Source organism: Leguminivora glycinivorella, chromosome 8 (assembly GCF_023078275.1).
Source record: "Leguminivora glycinivorella isolate SPB_JAAS2020 chromosome 8, LegGlyc_1.1, whole genome shotgun sequence".
Classification (NCBI taxonomy): Eukaryota; Metazoa; Arthropoda; class Insecta; order Lepidoptera; family Tortricidae; genus Leguminivora; species Leguminivora glycinivorella.
In genome coordinates, this window is record NC_062978.1 from 15,936,999 (window position 1) to 15,954,138 (window position 17,140).

Genomic DNA, 17,140 nt, shown 5'->3' on the forward strand with positions numbered 1-17,140 from the left:
ACTATGATTAATTGTTTACACTTACGCTTTAATACTATATTACAATCATTTGTTTTACTTATTTCTTGTTATAAGTATATAATATATGTATTTATTTTACAAGAAATATAAGATAAGTTGGCTCATGATACCTCATTTTCACACATAATAACTATATTTTAACTATGTTTATAATACTAGTAACATTATTAAACGATATTTGTGCAATCATTTTAACCAATGATTTACAAAATTCTTCTTACGAAACCATTACATTATAAAGATCCCTTTACGTCTCTAATACTGTCTCATGTTATCTAATCAGTCTAATCACAATCTGGAGCCCTCTTCATGTCTCCAACACTCATACAATTGACTTTCAGTGTGGAGCCCCTTCATGTCTCCAACACTGCCTATCAACATAACTCACAGCCTGGAGCCCCTTCATGTCTCCAACACTGCTTATTAACATCTAATCACAGCCTGGAGCCCCTTCATGTCTCCAACACTGCTTAATATCATCTACTCACAGCCTGGAGCCCCTTCATGTCTCCAACACTGCCTATTAATATCTAATTACAGCCTGGAGCCCCTTCATGTCTCCAACACTGCCTATAACTACTTACAGCCTGGAGCCCCTTCATGTCTCCAACACTGCCTCAATTAAACTTAATTTGATATTGGAGCACCTTTATGTCTCCGACATTTTATAGATCATTCATTTTACACAATATTTGATAAGGTATTTTAACATAATATTCTTGAATATAATCCATTGTAGCTCATCATAATCATATTCTTATTTATTCATAATATGATGCTTGTACATGAATTTACATCAGCTTTGATGCGAGAATATTTGCATTACTCCTACTTACTTGCCAATCAAAAGTTACGACTCATCACTTTCGCTACTAGAATCAGTGTCATTACTTCTATTAAATACCATCCACCGATGCATTTTATCAACGGAGAAAATTCCACTAAATGGTTTATTACCCTTTCGCGAAAGTGGAGTGTCTTCAACAACGTACCTATCATTATCAAGTACTTTAACAACACGATATGGTCCCCGGAGTTTAGGCACCAGCTTTCTACTTTGCCCACTCGACGGTATATCTCTTTCCAACCTTACTAAGTCCCCAACCTGAAAAGTGAGTAGTTTTCTGCGCTTATCAAAAGCGACTTTTTGTTTTTCTTGGTTTAACCGGATGTGTTCAGAAATGTCATTACGAATATCATCTACTGACTGATCCTCAACTACCGTACTCTTACTATCGTCAACCAGATCAACCAGAGCCTCAGTCTCGTCATTTTCAATGTGCGATTGTAAAACCGAGTCAGACATTCCAGTCAGCTTAAAACCAAAAAGTGCTTGTGAGGGTGTTTTTCCCGTGCCCTTGTTTAGAGTGTTGTTTAAGCCCCATTGGACTTCATCAACATATTCATCCCATGACGCTTCCGACTTGCCATGGGTAGCAGCAGTAAGAGAGGATAACACCGTTCGGTTATACCTCTCCACCTGCCCATTTGCACGTGGTGTTGCGGTTGCGTTGAGAATATGTTTCACCCCTCGAGAATGTAAATAGTTTCTAAAACTTTTAGCCGTAAACGAAGTTCCGCGATCCGATATCAGCCGTTTCGGTACGTCAAACGTGTGAAAATAGTGCTTAATAGCTCTAATCGAATGGACAGCTTTCGTGCTCTTCACTGGTATTAACATGATATATTTTGTGAACGCATCTATTATTAGGAGTAAATAAGCGTTTTTCTTTTTGCTGCGTACGAAAGGTCCCAAGTGGTCAATATGGATAGTATGAAATGGCCGGTCAACCTTTTCAATTGTATGTAATTCACCAGCCTTTTTTCCAGCTGGGACCTTTGCGTGCGCACACTCTAAGCACGAATCAACGTATTTTTTAATGAATCTTCTCATTTTAGCAAACCAATAATTGCTCTTGATTTTGTCGTACGTCTTGTCGAAACCGAAATGGCCAATATCGTCATGACTAGCCTTCAATACCTGCCATCTAACGCCTTTTGGTACAACCCAGCGATCCCCATCTTCAGTCTTCCTAAATAACAACCCCCTCTTAACCAAGTAATTATTTTTAATTTCTACAATATTATTGCTTTCTGGATCATTCAGTATGTTTACTATTCTCTGAAGTTCTGGGTCGCTGTTTTGTACCGTAGTTATCCAATTAGAACTGATACTTTGAATGTTTAAAATAGGGGTAGATTTTAGCTCTGGAGGGTTACGGCTTAACGCGTCGACGTGGGACATAGTTAGTCCGGGTTTATACACAATACTAAAATCATACTCTTGGAGTATGCTCCACCAACGCGCTACTCTCGGTAACATGTCTTTCTTATCAAAAGTGGCTCGAAGTGAGTTACAATCTGTGACGATGGTGAAGGAAATCCCTAACAAATACACGCGAAAACGCTGTACTGAGCATACCACGGCCAGTGTTTCTAAATCATAAGAAGTGAATTTAGCTTCTTCCGGCGAAGTTTGCCTACTAAAGTACGCGACTGCAGTGAATGGGGAGTTTTTATCTCGTCTTTGAAGAAGTATGCCCGCAATGCCATGTTTAGAGGCGTCTGTGTGAACCTGCGTTTCATATGTTGGATCATAAAACGACAATATTGGTCGTTTAACTAACTCATTTTTCAACGTGATAAATGCGTTTTCTTCAGCCTCTCCCCATAGCCAACGGGCATCTTTCTTCAACAATTGAGTTAAAGGTTTTGAAATTGATGAAAACCCTTTGACAAACCGGCGAAAGAAACTAGCCAGTCCTACGAATTGTCGTACTTTGTGCTGATCAGTTGGTCTAGGGAATTTTTCCACCGCCTCAATCTTACTCTCACCAGGCCGTATACCTTTCTCACTTATTTCGAACCCGAGATAATTGATCGACTGCATCAGAAAGTGACACTTTTTAAGATTCAATGTTAACCCTGAATTTCGAAACAGTTCTAATATCTCTCTCAATTTAGTAAGGCCTTCCTCAACAGTCTTCGCCGGAATATTCACATCATCCATGTATGCTAAAGCATCTTTGAATCTAGCATTACCTAAGATGTTATTAATTGCCCTTTGAAAAGTGGACGGTGCATTAACTAGCCCGAAGGGCATTCTTGTGAATTCATAATGCCCGTCTGGCGTTATGAAAGCAGTTAGATGTCTTGAAGATTCCGCCATGGGGATCTGATAATACCCTGATACTAAGTCCAAGGTTGTATAATATTTATGTCCAGAAAGATTATCTAGCTGATCATCTATCCTCGGAAGAGGATAATGTTCTTTGATTGTGCGTTTATTTAGAGTTCTGAAATCCACACAAAGGCGGTAATCGCCAGTTTTCTTTTTAACTAATAAAATCGGTGATGCGTATTCTGAAGAAGACTGCTGAACGATACCTGATTCTTCAAGTTCTTGAACTATACCTCTCACTACTTCTCGCTCTGAAAGTGGTAACCGATATGGTCTATATACCACAGGTGTAGGATCATTTAATTTAATATTCATTTCCGTATTGGTGACGCAGCCTAGTTCTTTAATTGAAAACGCGAAGCAATCTCTATATTCATTAAGCAGATTTACCAATTTAAGCCGATCATCTTTATTTATATTCTCATCTACATTTACCATCGTTTCATCAATCAAACAATCTCTGTCCTGTCTACTAGTATTACATTCGATTCTATTGACACTATATGTTTCCGTGGTTTTAGGAGCTTCCTTCAAAGGTATCGCACGGACTAGCAATACGTCTTTTTCTAAATTAAAACCCTCCGCGACTAAACCTTTGATTACGACCTGACCACAGCCATCTACCATTTTAATGACACTTTGTATACTCTCGTATTCTTTTCTTGGCTGTAAACACATACTTGGCTCGATAAACAAATCCCCACTATACACCGGTTTCGTAAACACTTCTACAATCGTGTAGCCCCTAACATTGACTGACTTATGAACATATAATGGCACGTTTTCTTTAATCTGTAATGTGTTGGTTGATATTTTAAGAGTCTTGCTAGTTTTATAAACAACGATGTGTTCCTGCTCGGTAAATGTCTGCCCTACTAACAAAGGTACTTTTAGGAGATGATCTGGAACAACCAGCGTTTCTAAACCCGCTTGAGCAGAGTCAATTTTCAAATTGATATCAAACTTTCCTATACAGTTAACTAGCCCATCGCCGAAACCTGTAAGCACTGGTAAATCTGTCAGAGTCCACTCATCTGTCAATTTACGAGCGTCTGATTCCCTCATTACAGTACATTCACTGCCAAAGTCTATGTAACAATCAAAATCCTTACCATTAACCAATGCGGGTTTGAAGTATTTGGTATCATTTCCCTGTTTAAGTGATATGCGCAAAACAGTCTTTTTCTCAGTGGTATCTTTTTTCACAGAACATTCACTGGCAATATGCCCGACTTTACTACATGAGTTGCATCTTTTGATTGGAAGTTTACATTTAAAATATGGGTGACCCTCTTCGCCACAATTGTAACATTTAGTATTGCTTTTAGATTCATTATTATTGGGCACAGATCTATTAAACCTAGGACGCCTATTGTCCGAAGTGCCGGCCTGGAAAGTTGCGTTAGTCTTTTCGTTGGGTTTCGTAATTTTCACATTTCGTAAGTATACTAATAATTTATCAGGCTCTGTGAATTGAGCAGCCTCAGCGCTTGTTCTTACAGACCTGTCCTCAATGCCAAATAACAGACAGTCTATTGCATTTTTACCCGATATATTGCATCGATTTAACAAAATCATTTTCCTATAATAGTATTCTTCTAGCGATTCACCAAATCGTGCTTTACAGGCCAACATTTCAGTCAATAGTCGCCCATAATTTTCATCACTGGGAAAAGCTGACTTCAGCTTCTCCTGCCACTCAGACCATGAAAACAGGAGACTCGGTAATCCTTGATACCATTGTTGCGCAAGACCAACTAATTTAGGTAAAGCGTAATGGATAGTTTGTCGTTCTGTCCAGCTATAAATTTGCGCACATTCATTAACTTTCAACAACCATGTACTAATAGTCTGCGTCCGTTTAGCAGGGTCATATTCAGGTATCACATTCATAGTCGGAAATCTTTCATTATTACCTCCTGCTTTCATAGTCTGAATGAGTTCTTTAAATTGTGTGGCGAAATCTGTCATTTCCTTATTACTAACAGATGAATTGGATGTTTCTGAAGAAATCGTATCAGCAACTGCCGGTGCCATCTGCTGGGGTGTTCTAGCTGGGGTGACAGATTTACGTTCACGTGATTGCAACCTATTGCGCTGGTGGCGACGATGTGAAGAACTGCGTGACCTTCGCCGATGAGACCTAGACCGCCTCACCTTCTTGCTCTTCCTATGTCGACTGCGGCTGCTGCGGTGCCCGGAGTGCCGACGTCTCTGGCGCTCTGGGCTACGGTTGTCATCAATGTCATCATCTTCATAGGACTCATCTCTTTTCCGCCTACGAGAGGGTCCTGGGCTCGTCTCTTTTCCACTTGCCATGATTGTAACTGCAAAATGTCACCAAAAGTGAATGTTCTTCAATTATACTTTAGATGCACATGATTGAAAGTTTACTGAGTGTTTAAGAACTTATAAATCGCTTGTAAACATCGAAATAATCACTTGCAATAAGGTGCCTCTATACTATAATAAACAATAGCAACTTTATGGTCTTATAATAAACGGTTAAGCATTTTCATAGTAACTGTCGAAATTACTGCTATGACAAAATATTACACGTTGTCAATAAGACAAGGTTTCAGATAGACTTGGAATTGAAATTGGTTAAAAATCGGGCGACACTTTATCTACCATTGTTTTTGTAATTTACAACACTGAAGGATAGCAACCTTCGATAGGTACAATCGTTGTAAACTGTTATGAATCCTTTCATACGTTAATGAAATTTAATTTGCATTCTATCGAGACATTTTCCTCATTTTGTTACGTAATTTAAATATTTTGTAAGTTCGCTATAACATAATTTAACACTTTCAAATAATTTTCAACAATGTGAAGTTATTTCTTTTTTAGCAGCTGTAAATTAATGTAAATATTTCATTTAAGTTTAAATACTTACTATAAATACTATATTTTATTGATTTTTGAAACTACTAAACATATTTAATTTCATAAGGCTTTGTAAACTTACTGTAAATAAACTGTGACCTACTGTTAATCTTTAAAAACTTATTATTAAAAAAAATGTAAAACTGCGTTCAATATATTTTATCCTTTCGGGCGAGCGACGTCTATAGAAATGTCGACACATAAGCGTTAACTACGCTTTAATTGACATACCACTTGAAAAGTTAACTATAATTTCAACTCTTATATAGACAATTTAAGTTCGTAATTTTTGTAGAAAACATTGTAAACATAAATATTTCAAACGTACTCACTGAGAATAACTAAATGTAATTACTAGACAAAAAAAAACTTAGTTAATTTTGTCAAAACTGTTTTCATAATGATCATGGAATAATAAGCAATTTCTATGGCTATCGCTTTAATCAATGTTATTAAAATATGGTAAGTGATCACTATTTTTACATACCTTCAAGGGCGTAAGTTTTTTTCACCAAGGTTTATACGATAACCTCGATTAATCCCACCGTCTGATTTGTAAACCAGACAATTCAATAAAACAATCCGATGATTCTGCAGGGCGTTTATTCACGAACACTCCGATAATGCACAAGAATTTACATCAAAACGTAATGATCTCATTTACATGATGTGCACTTATTTCCGGTCTATCTCGTTCTACCTCACAACTGTCAGTCCGTTGGCGCCATCTTGCCCTCCCCACGAGTCACGAACCAAGATGGCGGAACCAGTCGGGAGCCAGCACGAGATGTCAAATCCTAACTTCCGTTACTTATTAATTTAGTATATTTTGATAAACCACAGACATTGTTTATCAAAATATACCGCAATTTAAATTACATATTTGGATCTTTAAATATGACTAAAATCTAAATAATAAATTATGAATGCTAACAAATGTCTGTGATTTCATTAAACAGAGTAAGGGATTTAGTCAAATGACTGAAATTTTCTAGAGAAATGATAAAATGGATTCGCCATTTTGACATCCTGCGATTCCTGCGTGATTTGATCATATCCCTTAGTGATTTGATAAAATCTCTGTTTTGGCCATATCCCTGCGACACATATACTTACTGCTTTTAACCGATATATTTTTGGTAGAGAATATAACTATGTGCCTATCACTTCCCAGAATCGGTCAAAACATGAGCGCCGGTTAAAACGTGGTCAAAGCAAATAACATGCAATATGTACGCCATTGAATCCGATATTGCCACTGGCAACATAAATTGCTGTAAAAATAACAGAATATGAATTTTTGTGATTTTCATTTAGTTTCCTCCTTCAACGAACTCAAAAAAAAAATACAATCCATTGCCACTGGCAACATAAATTCATGTAAAAAATAACAAAAAAAAAGTAGGTCGTAAAAGAGCCGGATTATTCATGCGCTGGTTTAGCACAATCATGAAGGTCACACGCGTTGGGCTCCAGGGATCCTTTAGGAAGGCAAAAGATCGGCTTGAATGGAGAGCACTGCAACGTACAACGACTCATGGTGGTCACGACCCTCAGTCATGAGGTTTCGACGAAGAAGAAGAAAAAATAACAAAATATAAATGTTTGTGATTTTTATCTAGTATTCTCCTTAAACGAACTTAAAAAGAATACAGATTTTAACTAATATTTTTCAGATACCTAATTTCTTCTTAACATTAGCTAAATCTACTTGCAAGCAAAATATGTAAAGCAACATAAAATGATGTAAAAAAGAGACTATATCGCGACACACAGTAATAAAAGGAACTACGAAACTCCCCGACGTTTATAGACGCGATTGTGTATTTATGTTCTTTTAATGGTCCCGCACATTACCACCCGGCGACGTTGGGAAAGAAAACATGACAATTGGACTTATTTACTGGTTCAGGTTAGGTCGTTTTGCGAGAACTTTCTTGAATTATTAGGTGTGTTAATGAGGTAAGTTTAACATGAGTTACGTCGAGTTAGCGAGGATCCACTATACCCGGTAGGTACTTATTGAAAACAACCGTGACAATTATTTTTAGTCCGATACAGTTGAAAAATTTGCCCGTCGATTGTTATTATATTACCGAAGACTGATAATTTCTACGGCGCCTGATAAAAAGGCGAATTTGGTATTTTAATATAAACTTCAAAACACATCAAACAGTATTTTCCCCTCACTAGCTCGGAAACACGTGTTTTGTCCTTTAATACCAGCAGGTAAAAACGCATTTTATCCACTAGTGGGTAAAGTAATTTGACCTCGAATAAAGTCAAATTAACTGCTTCAAAATTGATAAAAATAGGTGAATCTAGTAATTAAGATGATTTAATTACCACTGTGGAACTACTGGAAGCAGTGATAAACGCACTTTTTGCGTTGTAGTTTCCTCGCTATAGTGAGGGGAAAAGTTTTGTGTTACACTCGGGTGCAAATGTATTTTACTTCTCGTGTGTTAAAAAACTCGCAAGTTCAGGATTCTATTCTCGAACCACTCGCTTCGCTCGTGGTTCAACCATAGAATCCTTCCACTTGCTCGTTTTTCCATTCCACACTCGGCGTTAAAATACAACTTTGCCCCCTTGTATAACAAATAACTATTAAAAAAATGCAATAAAAAATAAGTTTTTGTCATTTGTTTTCAAATACTGCGTTTAACGATATACCTAAATGTTTGGCAGTATATTTTTTATTATTTTTTGTTTTAATAACACAACCATAATTATTATATTAATGGAAATAGAACCCGAGGTATTTTGAACAAATACTTCATAACGAAAATATCTTCGATAGCAAAGTCGGGAGCGGAGAGATATAACTTTCTTCAACATGTTCATGAAAAATATGATGTAAACAGCTATTACTATTGGAATGAAACCTATTAAATCACCACGGGTCATTAGCCTATTCGGCGAAATAGTCTTGGACTCTATTGTGATGGTAATAACAACGCCATTAATCGCATTATGGCCAAGAAATATGGGAAATATGTAGCTTATTAATGGTTCCGTAGGTAATGCAGAATAAATTGCATATTATAGGTAGGTAGAAAACAGGCCAAGAAACTAGACAAGTTCATCTATTTGTATAGGAGCCGAGCGTGTCAGATTTTGTACTGAAGTTGTTACTTGCCTGTGATTTTAAGTACCGTAAACCGGGGTTACTTTGATTTGTGGGTCGACTTTGATAACAACTTCCTTCCGATACTAAAGTCCTCGTTTAACCGAATTGAAAAACGTCTAAGGAGTTCTTTTTTGTTTAATGTCGACTCTGATAGTTGCTCCACCACATACTGACCGGGTGCACATTTATACTTGTTATTTCACCAAGAAAAAAAATATTTATGGTAAGTACGCTTTTCTTCTTAATTTGATTGCGTGAAAAACTTTGACTGTAATTGTATCTTATAAATAGACGTGATTTTCACGGTGCCTCAAGTTAATCAGTGTTTATTCGTGAAGTTAAAAAAAACCTCAGTTCAACAACCGACACACGTGCACGCTATCGGGGAATCCATGGATTGGGGTGTCTTTGATAACTTCTACGTGGTTAGATTGATCGAATTATCAAAGGCATGGCAAACCAAAAAAAGGTTTAAGAGAGTAATAGGAGACATATAGGAGATAGATGAGACTGACATAATTGCATTTTTACCTCGACCAAAATCAATTAAGGCTGATGAAGATTTCGAAACCTTTGTTGAAGTTCATTTTGATGATATTTCATCGACATTTTAGAAATGTAGTTTGTTAGAGTTTATAATACCTTCCAAGGTTATGTTTTCGATTTTTAATGTTGTTCCTACCTAATTTATAGAATAGGTAGGTACCATAATTATAGGATAACACGCAAAGAAGTTACATTGCCTTTGTTATTTGTTATTTGATTTTTAGAAAAAGCTGATTATATTTGTGACCAAAATGTGTGTAAGCTATTGTAAAAGAAACCTAATCTTAATCTAATATTTAGGATATCTAAGAATCATTATATATTTTTTAATCGGACGTATCCAGTACATACAAAAGAAGCGACAATATTTTTGGTTCAGTACCTATTTTTTCTATAACATGTTGATTTATAAAAAGGCTGATTATGACATATCTGTTGTCAGATATCAGATATTAAAGATAATATATCTGTACCTATAAGTAATGTTTTTATGTTATTCCTGGCAAATAATATAATAAATGGCTCAAAATTTATAATTTGTATCATTTGGTATGTTATCAAAGTCACCCCATACACTTAAAATATGTATAACTCAAAAAGTACTTGACCGATTTTTATTTTTTAATTTTTTATTAGCTTTTTAGTGGGTTTACTTTAGATTCCCAGTAAAAAAGTAGGGGTTTCAAAGTAACCCCATTCTCAATATAACTTTGATCGCGTTATTTTTATTTTTTTTCGTAAAAACTGTAGGTCCTATTTTTTTTATATTTGGCAGGCTTATAGAAGAGAAAAATCCGATTATTATATTTTAATTTCATATTTTTAAGTATATTAGGGTCGTCAAAAAATAGTGTCAAAGTCTGAAATTGATCAAAGTAACCCCGGTTTACGGTATGTCTCAGGCCCTTGACTGTGATTTTAAGTAAGTATGTCTCAGGCCCTTGAGTGTTCATAATTTTTGTGTTGTTGCAATTAAATATCACGTAACAAGGCATTGTTAATGTTTTTGTTGACTTCAACGTACAAAAATTGACGCCCGAAAGCTGCAAGCTGTGATTAAAGACGGACAACTCAATGGATTTTACTGAGTTAATTTGACACGCTAAGTAGATACGTTTGCTTGATATATGGTATATATGACATCTGTGCAAGAAACGTTAGCAACGATTTTGATAGTCACAGCTGCAAGGTTTAAGTAAACGTCATAGTTTTATCGAAGTTTGACGTTTAAAATAACCTCTGCCGGCGTATTATTTATTTATTTGTTTATTTATTTATGCTTCTAATTTTATCACTTATCCACATGGATAAAGCATCCGTCACGCTTTGACAAGTATGTCAGTGTGAGAGTGACACATGTCTTATCCACGTGGATAAGTGATAAAATTGGAAGCATGATACGCCGGCAGCACTAGCAAGGCTGTCAAGATCTTATCGTCTTATATCTATAACTTATCTCAGACTCTGAAGAAGGTAAAACGGTCAATAGCCAGAGTCTATTTATTTTGCGAATACAATTCGCAATGTTTTAATTTTTAGTTAGTTTATTGTATGCGCAGGTTATGAGTTGTCGCCATAATATTGTGCCTTCATATTTTATGCAGGTAATAATAACATACATAGAGACATCGATATTAAATATTTATATGTTAGAGTTAATTATTAACCGAGCTAGTAAGAATATCTGTTTCGGCTATTATTTGTTTGATTTTTTACGTTGTTACTTACATATTTTTAGTGGAAATTGATACAAATGTAAGTTTCAATAGAGACTATGACTGTAATGGTATTAAAAAAAATTACATTGTGAGTTCGCAGTATTTTTATACGTTTTAAGCTTAGCCAGAACTAGATCAGACCACTTACCTAAAAAACTACGTTAAAATACAAGATATATATAATTTCGATTTTATAATTCACCCCAGCTATGTATGCATACTTTTTGAGTCTACTCGTCTCTCTAAGAAAAAAAAAAAACACAATTTTTTTATAGAATGGACCCTTAAAAAACGAGCTCAATGTGCGATTCTTAAACAAGAGTTCAATGTTGCTGGAGTAATGAATATTTACGATGCCCTTGGATCCCTTGGAGTTGCGCACCCTTATCATGACTTACGGCCGGCGATAAATAGGACATAAGTACGGGCAAAAGTAAAAAGGCAGTACTGTAATGGCTTTAATATCGTGTGTATACGTTGACATAGCTGAGTCGATACATAGGTTGGTACAGTCAGCATTAAAAAAAAATAAAAAAAAAATAAAATTAAAATTAAAATTATTTATTTGGTAGCAATACAATATTTACATAATTGGGCTAGTATCTCTTTTTAAGTATTTGAAATACTTGTATTAAGAGAATTACCGCTCTTCCACTCTGCCGTCCTAAGGTAAAAGGCAGCTATTCGACAAAAGCTAGTTTTGAGATAATCGCAAAAAACCTTCTTTTTTGAATTTCTACAAAACGGATTAACTTTTTTCATTATTTCTTTTTGTATATAGTAGGTATAAGTGTTTACTTATTTTAGACATTATTTGTGTGTTTGTACAGCGACTGGTTTTTTTTTAATTCGATAAAAGCCTTTTTGCATAGTATTAAGCTTCAAAAATGGTAGATATTACAAGTCAAAAAAGCGGTAAAACATGCTTTATACGGTGTTCTAATCTAGGATTTTCTCTTAAACTAGGCTATAATGCCGTATATAATCACATATTATCTTATTGCTTAGCAACAATGCCCATCTAGCACTCGAGATTCTAAGTTAAAGGCAGTATCGTAGTTATTCGGCCTTTTTAATTAGTATCCTAGTGAGTTTTCCAGATTTTCGACTGTACTGCTAGTCTAAAAGAACGCATACTATCAAAAAAATCGTATATACGGCTTTATAGATTAGTATATTTGGAAGAAATTGGAACAAAATGCAAATACGTCGTTTAAAAACGTATGTATTAAAGAAACAAGAAAACGCCATTCTGTCCCTATTTACTTAAAAAAAAACTAGATCTATCGATTCTTTTTGGATAGTGATAAATATAATATAATAAACTTTTACAGTACACAATAATACCTGCTCTTTTAAGTTAGTCAGTAAGTAGTCAATTATTAGTATCTAATCGTCATTTTTCCTCAAAGCCTAGATGATAAGAGTGCCGTCTGTATACTAAACATACGTGTACTAATTCGGAGTTTTGTGGAAACTTTCCTACGTTGCTAATGGAAACAAGTTAGTAAGTAATGATAAAAAAGGTCAATTTGTTATTTTGCTTTGAAAAAAAGGTCAATTTTTATATCATATGTCATATGTCAATCTATCGCGTCACTTCTGAGAATTGGAGGCAAAATAAATTATAATTATGTAATTTTAATGCCAAGATGAGAGGTAAAACAACAACGGGTTTTAATTGTGACCAATCTGTCTGCAAAGGATTTGGATGACTATGAAATTGGCCGCACAAGATGTGAGTTAGAAAGCAGTTTACACTACCTACTACCAAATGGTTTCGCATGAATTATACATACAGTTTAGAAGAATTTCATGGTCGCTCTAAAAAAACCCGGCTCTTTTCTATAAAAAAATTTAGAGAAAAAGATAATATAATTATTATGTGACGAACAGTTTGCAAACAAAAAACAATTTTACCAATTTCTAGTAGAGATTGTGCGAATATGTAGCAATAGTTCAGTAAGCGACCTACCACGTTGTATCTGTTCTGAATTATGTTTCTTTTTCTTCTGTAGTGTGCAATAAAGTATTTTATTATTATTATTATTATTAAGCTAAAGAGCGTCATTCACTGCGGCTGGTTATATACATGAAACAAATACATCCAAAACGCATCCAAACTCAGGAATCTCCCGTCAAAACTCGAGCTCGGAAGTTAAACGACCAAGAGGTACCTCATCCTCTGATAGGTTTCAAATACCTACGATAAAATGATTTTTTGCGAAAAATTTGGGCAAAAAGTGGTTTGGCAAGCAATTTGTCCATTCGTTTTTTGTTTAAGGAAACTTACATTCCTAGATTTACAAGAAGGAATGCCTTCATAAGCAGGTTCTGCTTAAGTATATGAAAGTACAGGGATCAAATATTCTTCTGGTACGATTAAGCTGCTTTTCACTACGCTCGCCAAGTACCGGTCTGGTATCAAAAGAATGATGTCGAGTTTGTTGCGAAAACATTAAATCCGTCGAACTACCCTGAAATGAATTAAGCTAAGAAACAGATAACATCGAGCAATTCAGAAATGACTGGATTAGTAACCATAAAAATCTTCAACAATGTTACAATACAAAAATTGCGATCCAAAAGTTTATAGTGAGTATCAAAATCAAAGTCAATCAAAATAATTAGTTATAAATTGAATTCGACTACAACAAAATAGTCATTTAATGGATTTTCTGGAAACAGTGGCAGATGACCCCGTAAGTTTATTATATAGGCCTAACTTTCACACACACTTTTTGATACTGGTTATCAAAAATATGGTTATTTTCATATTCAATTTCCTATTATATTCATATTAATATTCCATGTTTGTAAAATAAAACATAGTTGAAAATGTAGACTACTGCCAATACTTCTCCTTCTTATTCCTCATACCCTTATCTCATTTTATGTGGGGTAGGTAGAACAGGTCTTCCTCTTTCATTCTCCTCTTTCGTCATCTCAACACTCATATCTTTCTCTCTAATATCCTATTTCACATAATCCATTCATCGTTGTTTGGATTTACCCCTCCCTCTCTATATCAACATTCATCTCTAACGTTCTCATTGCAAATTATTTACTTGTTTTACTGTAAATTAAACCAAAAAGGATAACGTTAAATACTTAAACCGTGGAATATTAATATACCTCATATAGTGTTTGCGGCAAAAAAAACTACATACGAACAACTTTCCCACCGCAAACTACGCTAAAAAGACGTATTTGCTTTCAAGCAATAATATCTGAAAATCGAGTTAAATGTTTGTATCTCGAATAAAAATGACAATAGAAATGATGTAGGAAATGTAAACAATAGTTATTATTGTTAAAACGTATCAAAAATGCAATCATTCAGTATTTTTCCTAACTTCGTTTGGTTTCGATCCATATTTCGGGCGAAAAAAGCCAGCTGCGCTCTCGTACTGTCAGTCACAAGCTGCGCCGGTGCTCGCAGCTCGTCACTGATGGCTTTTCCATAGCATAAAGTATCTTTCGGCTGGCGGGTGGATTGACAAAGGTTGGAGCATATACTGTTTTATAGGCTAGTTTGCAGCACTTTCACCCATTTTAAAAGTTTTTTTACGTTTAATATGACACCCATACAAAATAAGAAGAACGTATAACACTTATTCGTTTTTATAGACTAATATTGTGTTGTAAAACAATCGAGCGATACTAGGCTTAAATGGCGTATTTGACATTTCTTACAGAAAAAATGTATATACGCTTTTTTAGACTAGTATCAGTTTAAAAAATTTATCAAAATCCTACGCCAAAACTACGTATAACGTCTTGTACGTATTTTTAGCCTAGTTTTTCACTTTTACGTACTTTTAGGCTAGTAATACTGGATAACATGTCAACCTAACCAGAGCGTAAAAAAACGTATATCTGCATATACGTTGATTTAGCTTAGTTGTTAAATAGCTGCTTTTTTGGCTAGGAAATCTTGGAAAATTAGTGCAAATACTGCCTTTTTAGAGAAATTTTCTCGGAAACTAGGCAACATATCGAAAAACGGAAAAAAGTGGTCGATGCAGCTTAACCTGTACATTACGAATATTACAATAAGTCAATTTCGGCAAAATGTCGAATAGCTGCCTTTTACCTTAGGACGGCAGCACTATTGGTAAGTACTACAGTTTATAATTGTTTATAAAGTAATTAACAGTTTTTAATTAACTAAACTTACAATTATACATTACAAGAAAATTATAATTATATACTTTTTATTTAAAAGTACTAGTAAATACAAAATTTAGATGCCTCATTTATTTGTGAACCTAACCATCTTTGGCAATATACTTATATAGATCTGTATTCATTATCATGACAACTAAATTATATGTACCTTTAGACTCACCCAGATCCCACAGTCAAACTGTGTAAACAGTTTTGGGGGACATTGTATTTACATTAAAGTTTTTACGTAAGATGTTTTATTAAAAAAAATATTCAGAACAATAAAACTTTATGCACAGGGCTGTAATATAACATACTTGCTACTTCCATAAGTTGATGACGTCTTAAGAGTTTCGCCAGCACGATTGGACTCTGAGATTGGGGATCAATTTTAATGTAGGCGATGGGTTAATTTTCACTACGATATTACACTATCGTTTTTAACCGTCGCCTCATATCTCAAGAAGGACGGTTATCAAGTCGTCTGTATGTTTTTTTTTTTTTTTTTAATGTTTGTTCCTCGATATCTCCGTCGTTACTGGACCGATTTTGAAATTTTTTTTTTTAATTGAATGTATATGCATACAGATTGGTCCCATTTTTCTCAGAACCTAGTTCTGATGATGGGATCCTGGAGAAATCGAGGGAACTCCTCGAATCTGAAAGGCATACATATAGTGATTTTTGTGTTTTTAAAGGAACAGCATGCATTTAGGTACGGAACAGTGACATTTGGTGCAGTGGAACTGCTGATGATGGCCAGAATAGAACTCTTCAAATCTGAACGGCACGCTTATAGTGACTTTGGTATTTTTATAAGAACAGCATGCACTTTCATCCAGAACAGTGACATTTGGTGCAGCGGAATTGCTGATGAAGGTCAGAACCGAACTCCTCAAATCTGAACGGCACGCTTATAGTGACTTTGCCATTTTTATAAGAACAGCATGCGCTTACGTCTAGAACAGTGACATTTGGTACAGTGGAACTGCTGATGGTCAGAACCGAACTCCTCAAATCTGAACGGCACGCTTATAGTGACTTTGGTATTTTTATAAGAACAGCATGCACTTGCGTCCAGAACAGTGACATTTGGTGCAGTGGAACTGCTGATGATAGTCAGAACCATACTCCTCAAATCTGAACGGCACACTCATAAGTGACTTTGGTATTTTTGCAAGAAAAGCATGCATTTAAGTTCAGAACAGTGACATTTATTTATTTAGTTATGTTTGTTAAGCATATTGAGTTTTCAAGTCAAAGTTTGTCAAGCTTCGATTTCTTATAATATAATATCGGATTCATGAGGAATTGAGGAAACTCCTCAAACCTTAACGTTATACGTATATTCATTTATGTTGCCATCTAATAATTAAAGCATTAAAAGCAGTTTTAAAAAATACCTACACATTTCTACATAATCCAACATTCGCAAGTAACTTTCACCAGAACCCGAAAGGCGACGGTTTTTTTTTCTTAAAA

General features: G+C 35.1%; 1 protein-coding gene across 1 annotated transcript in view; it reads right to left on the minus strand.

Moving 5' to 3' along the window:
- LOC125229078 (cell division protein ZipA-like) overlaps nt 1–5,521 on the minus strand; it is an 83,973-nt gene extending 78,452 nt beyond the window's left edge. The window contains exons 1-2 of the mRNA XM_048133855.1: nt 5,360–5,521; nt 3,883–3,994 (exon numbers count right to left, since the gene is read on the minus strand). Of these exons, the coding sequence (XP_047989812.1) occupies nt 3,883–3,994; nt 5,360–5,521 (274 nt within the window). The remainder of the gene's footprint in view (nt 1–3,882; nt 3,995–5,359) is intronic.
- Between the last annotated feature and the right edge of the window lie 11,619 nt (nt 5,522–17,140).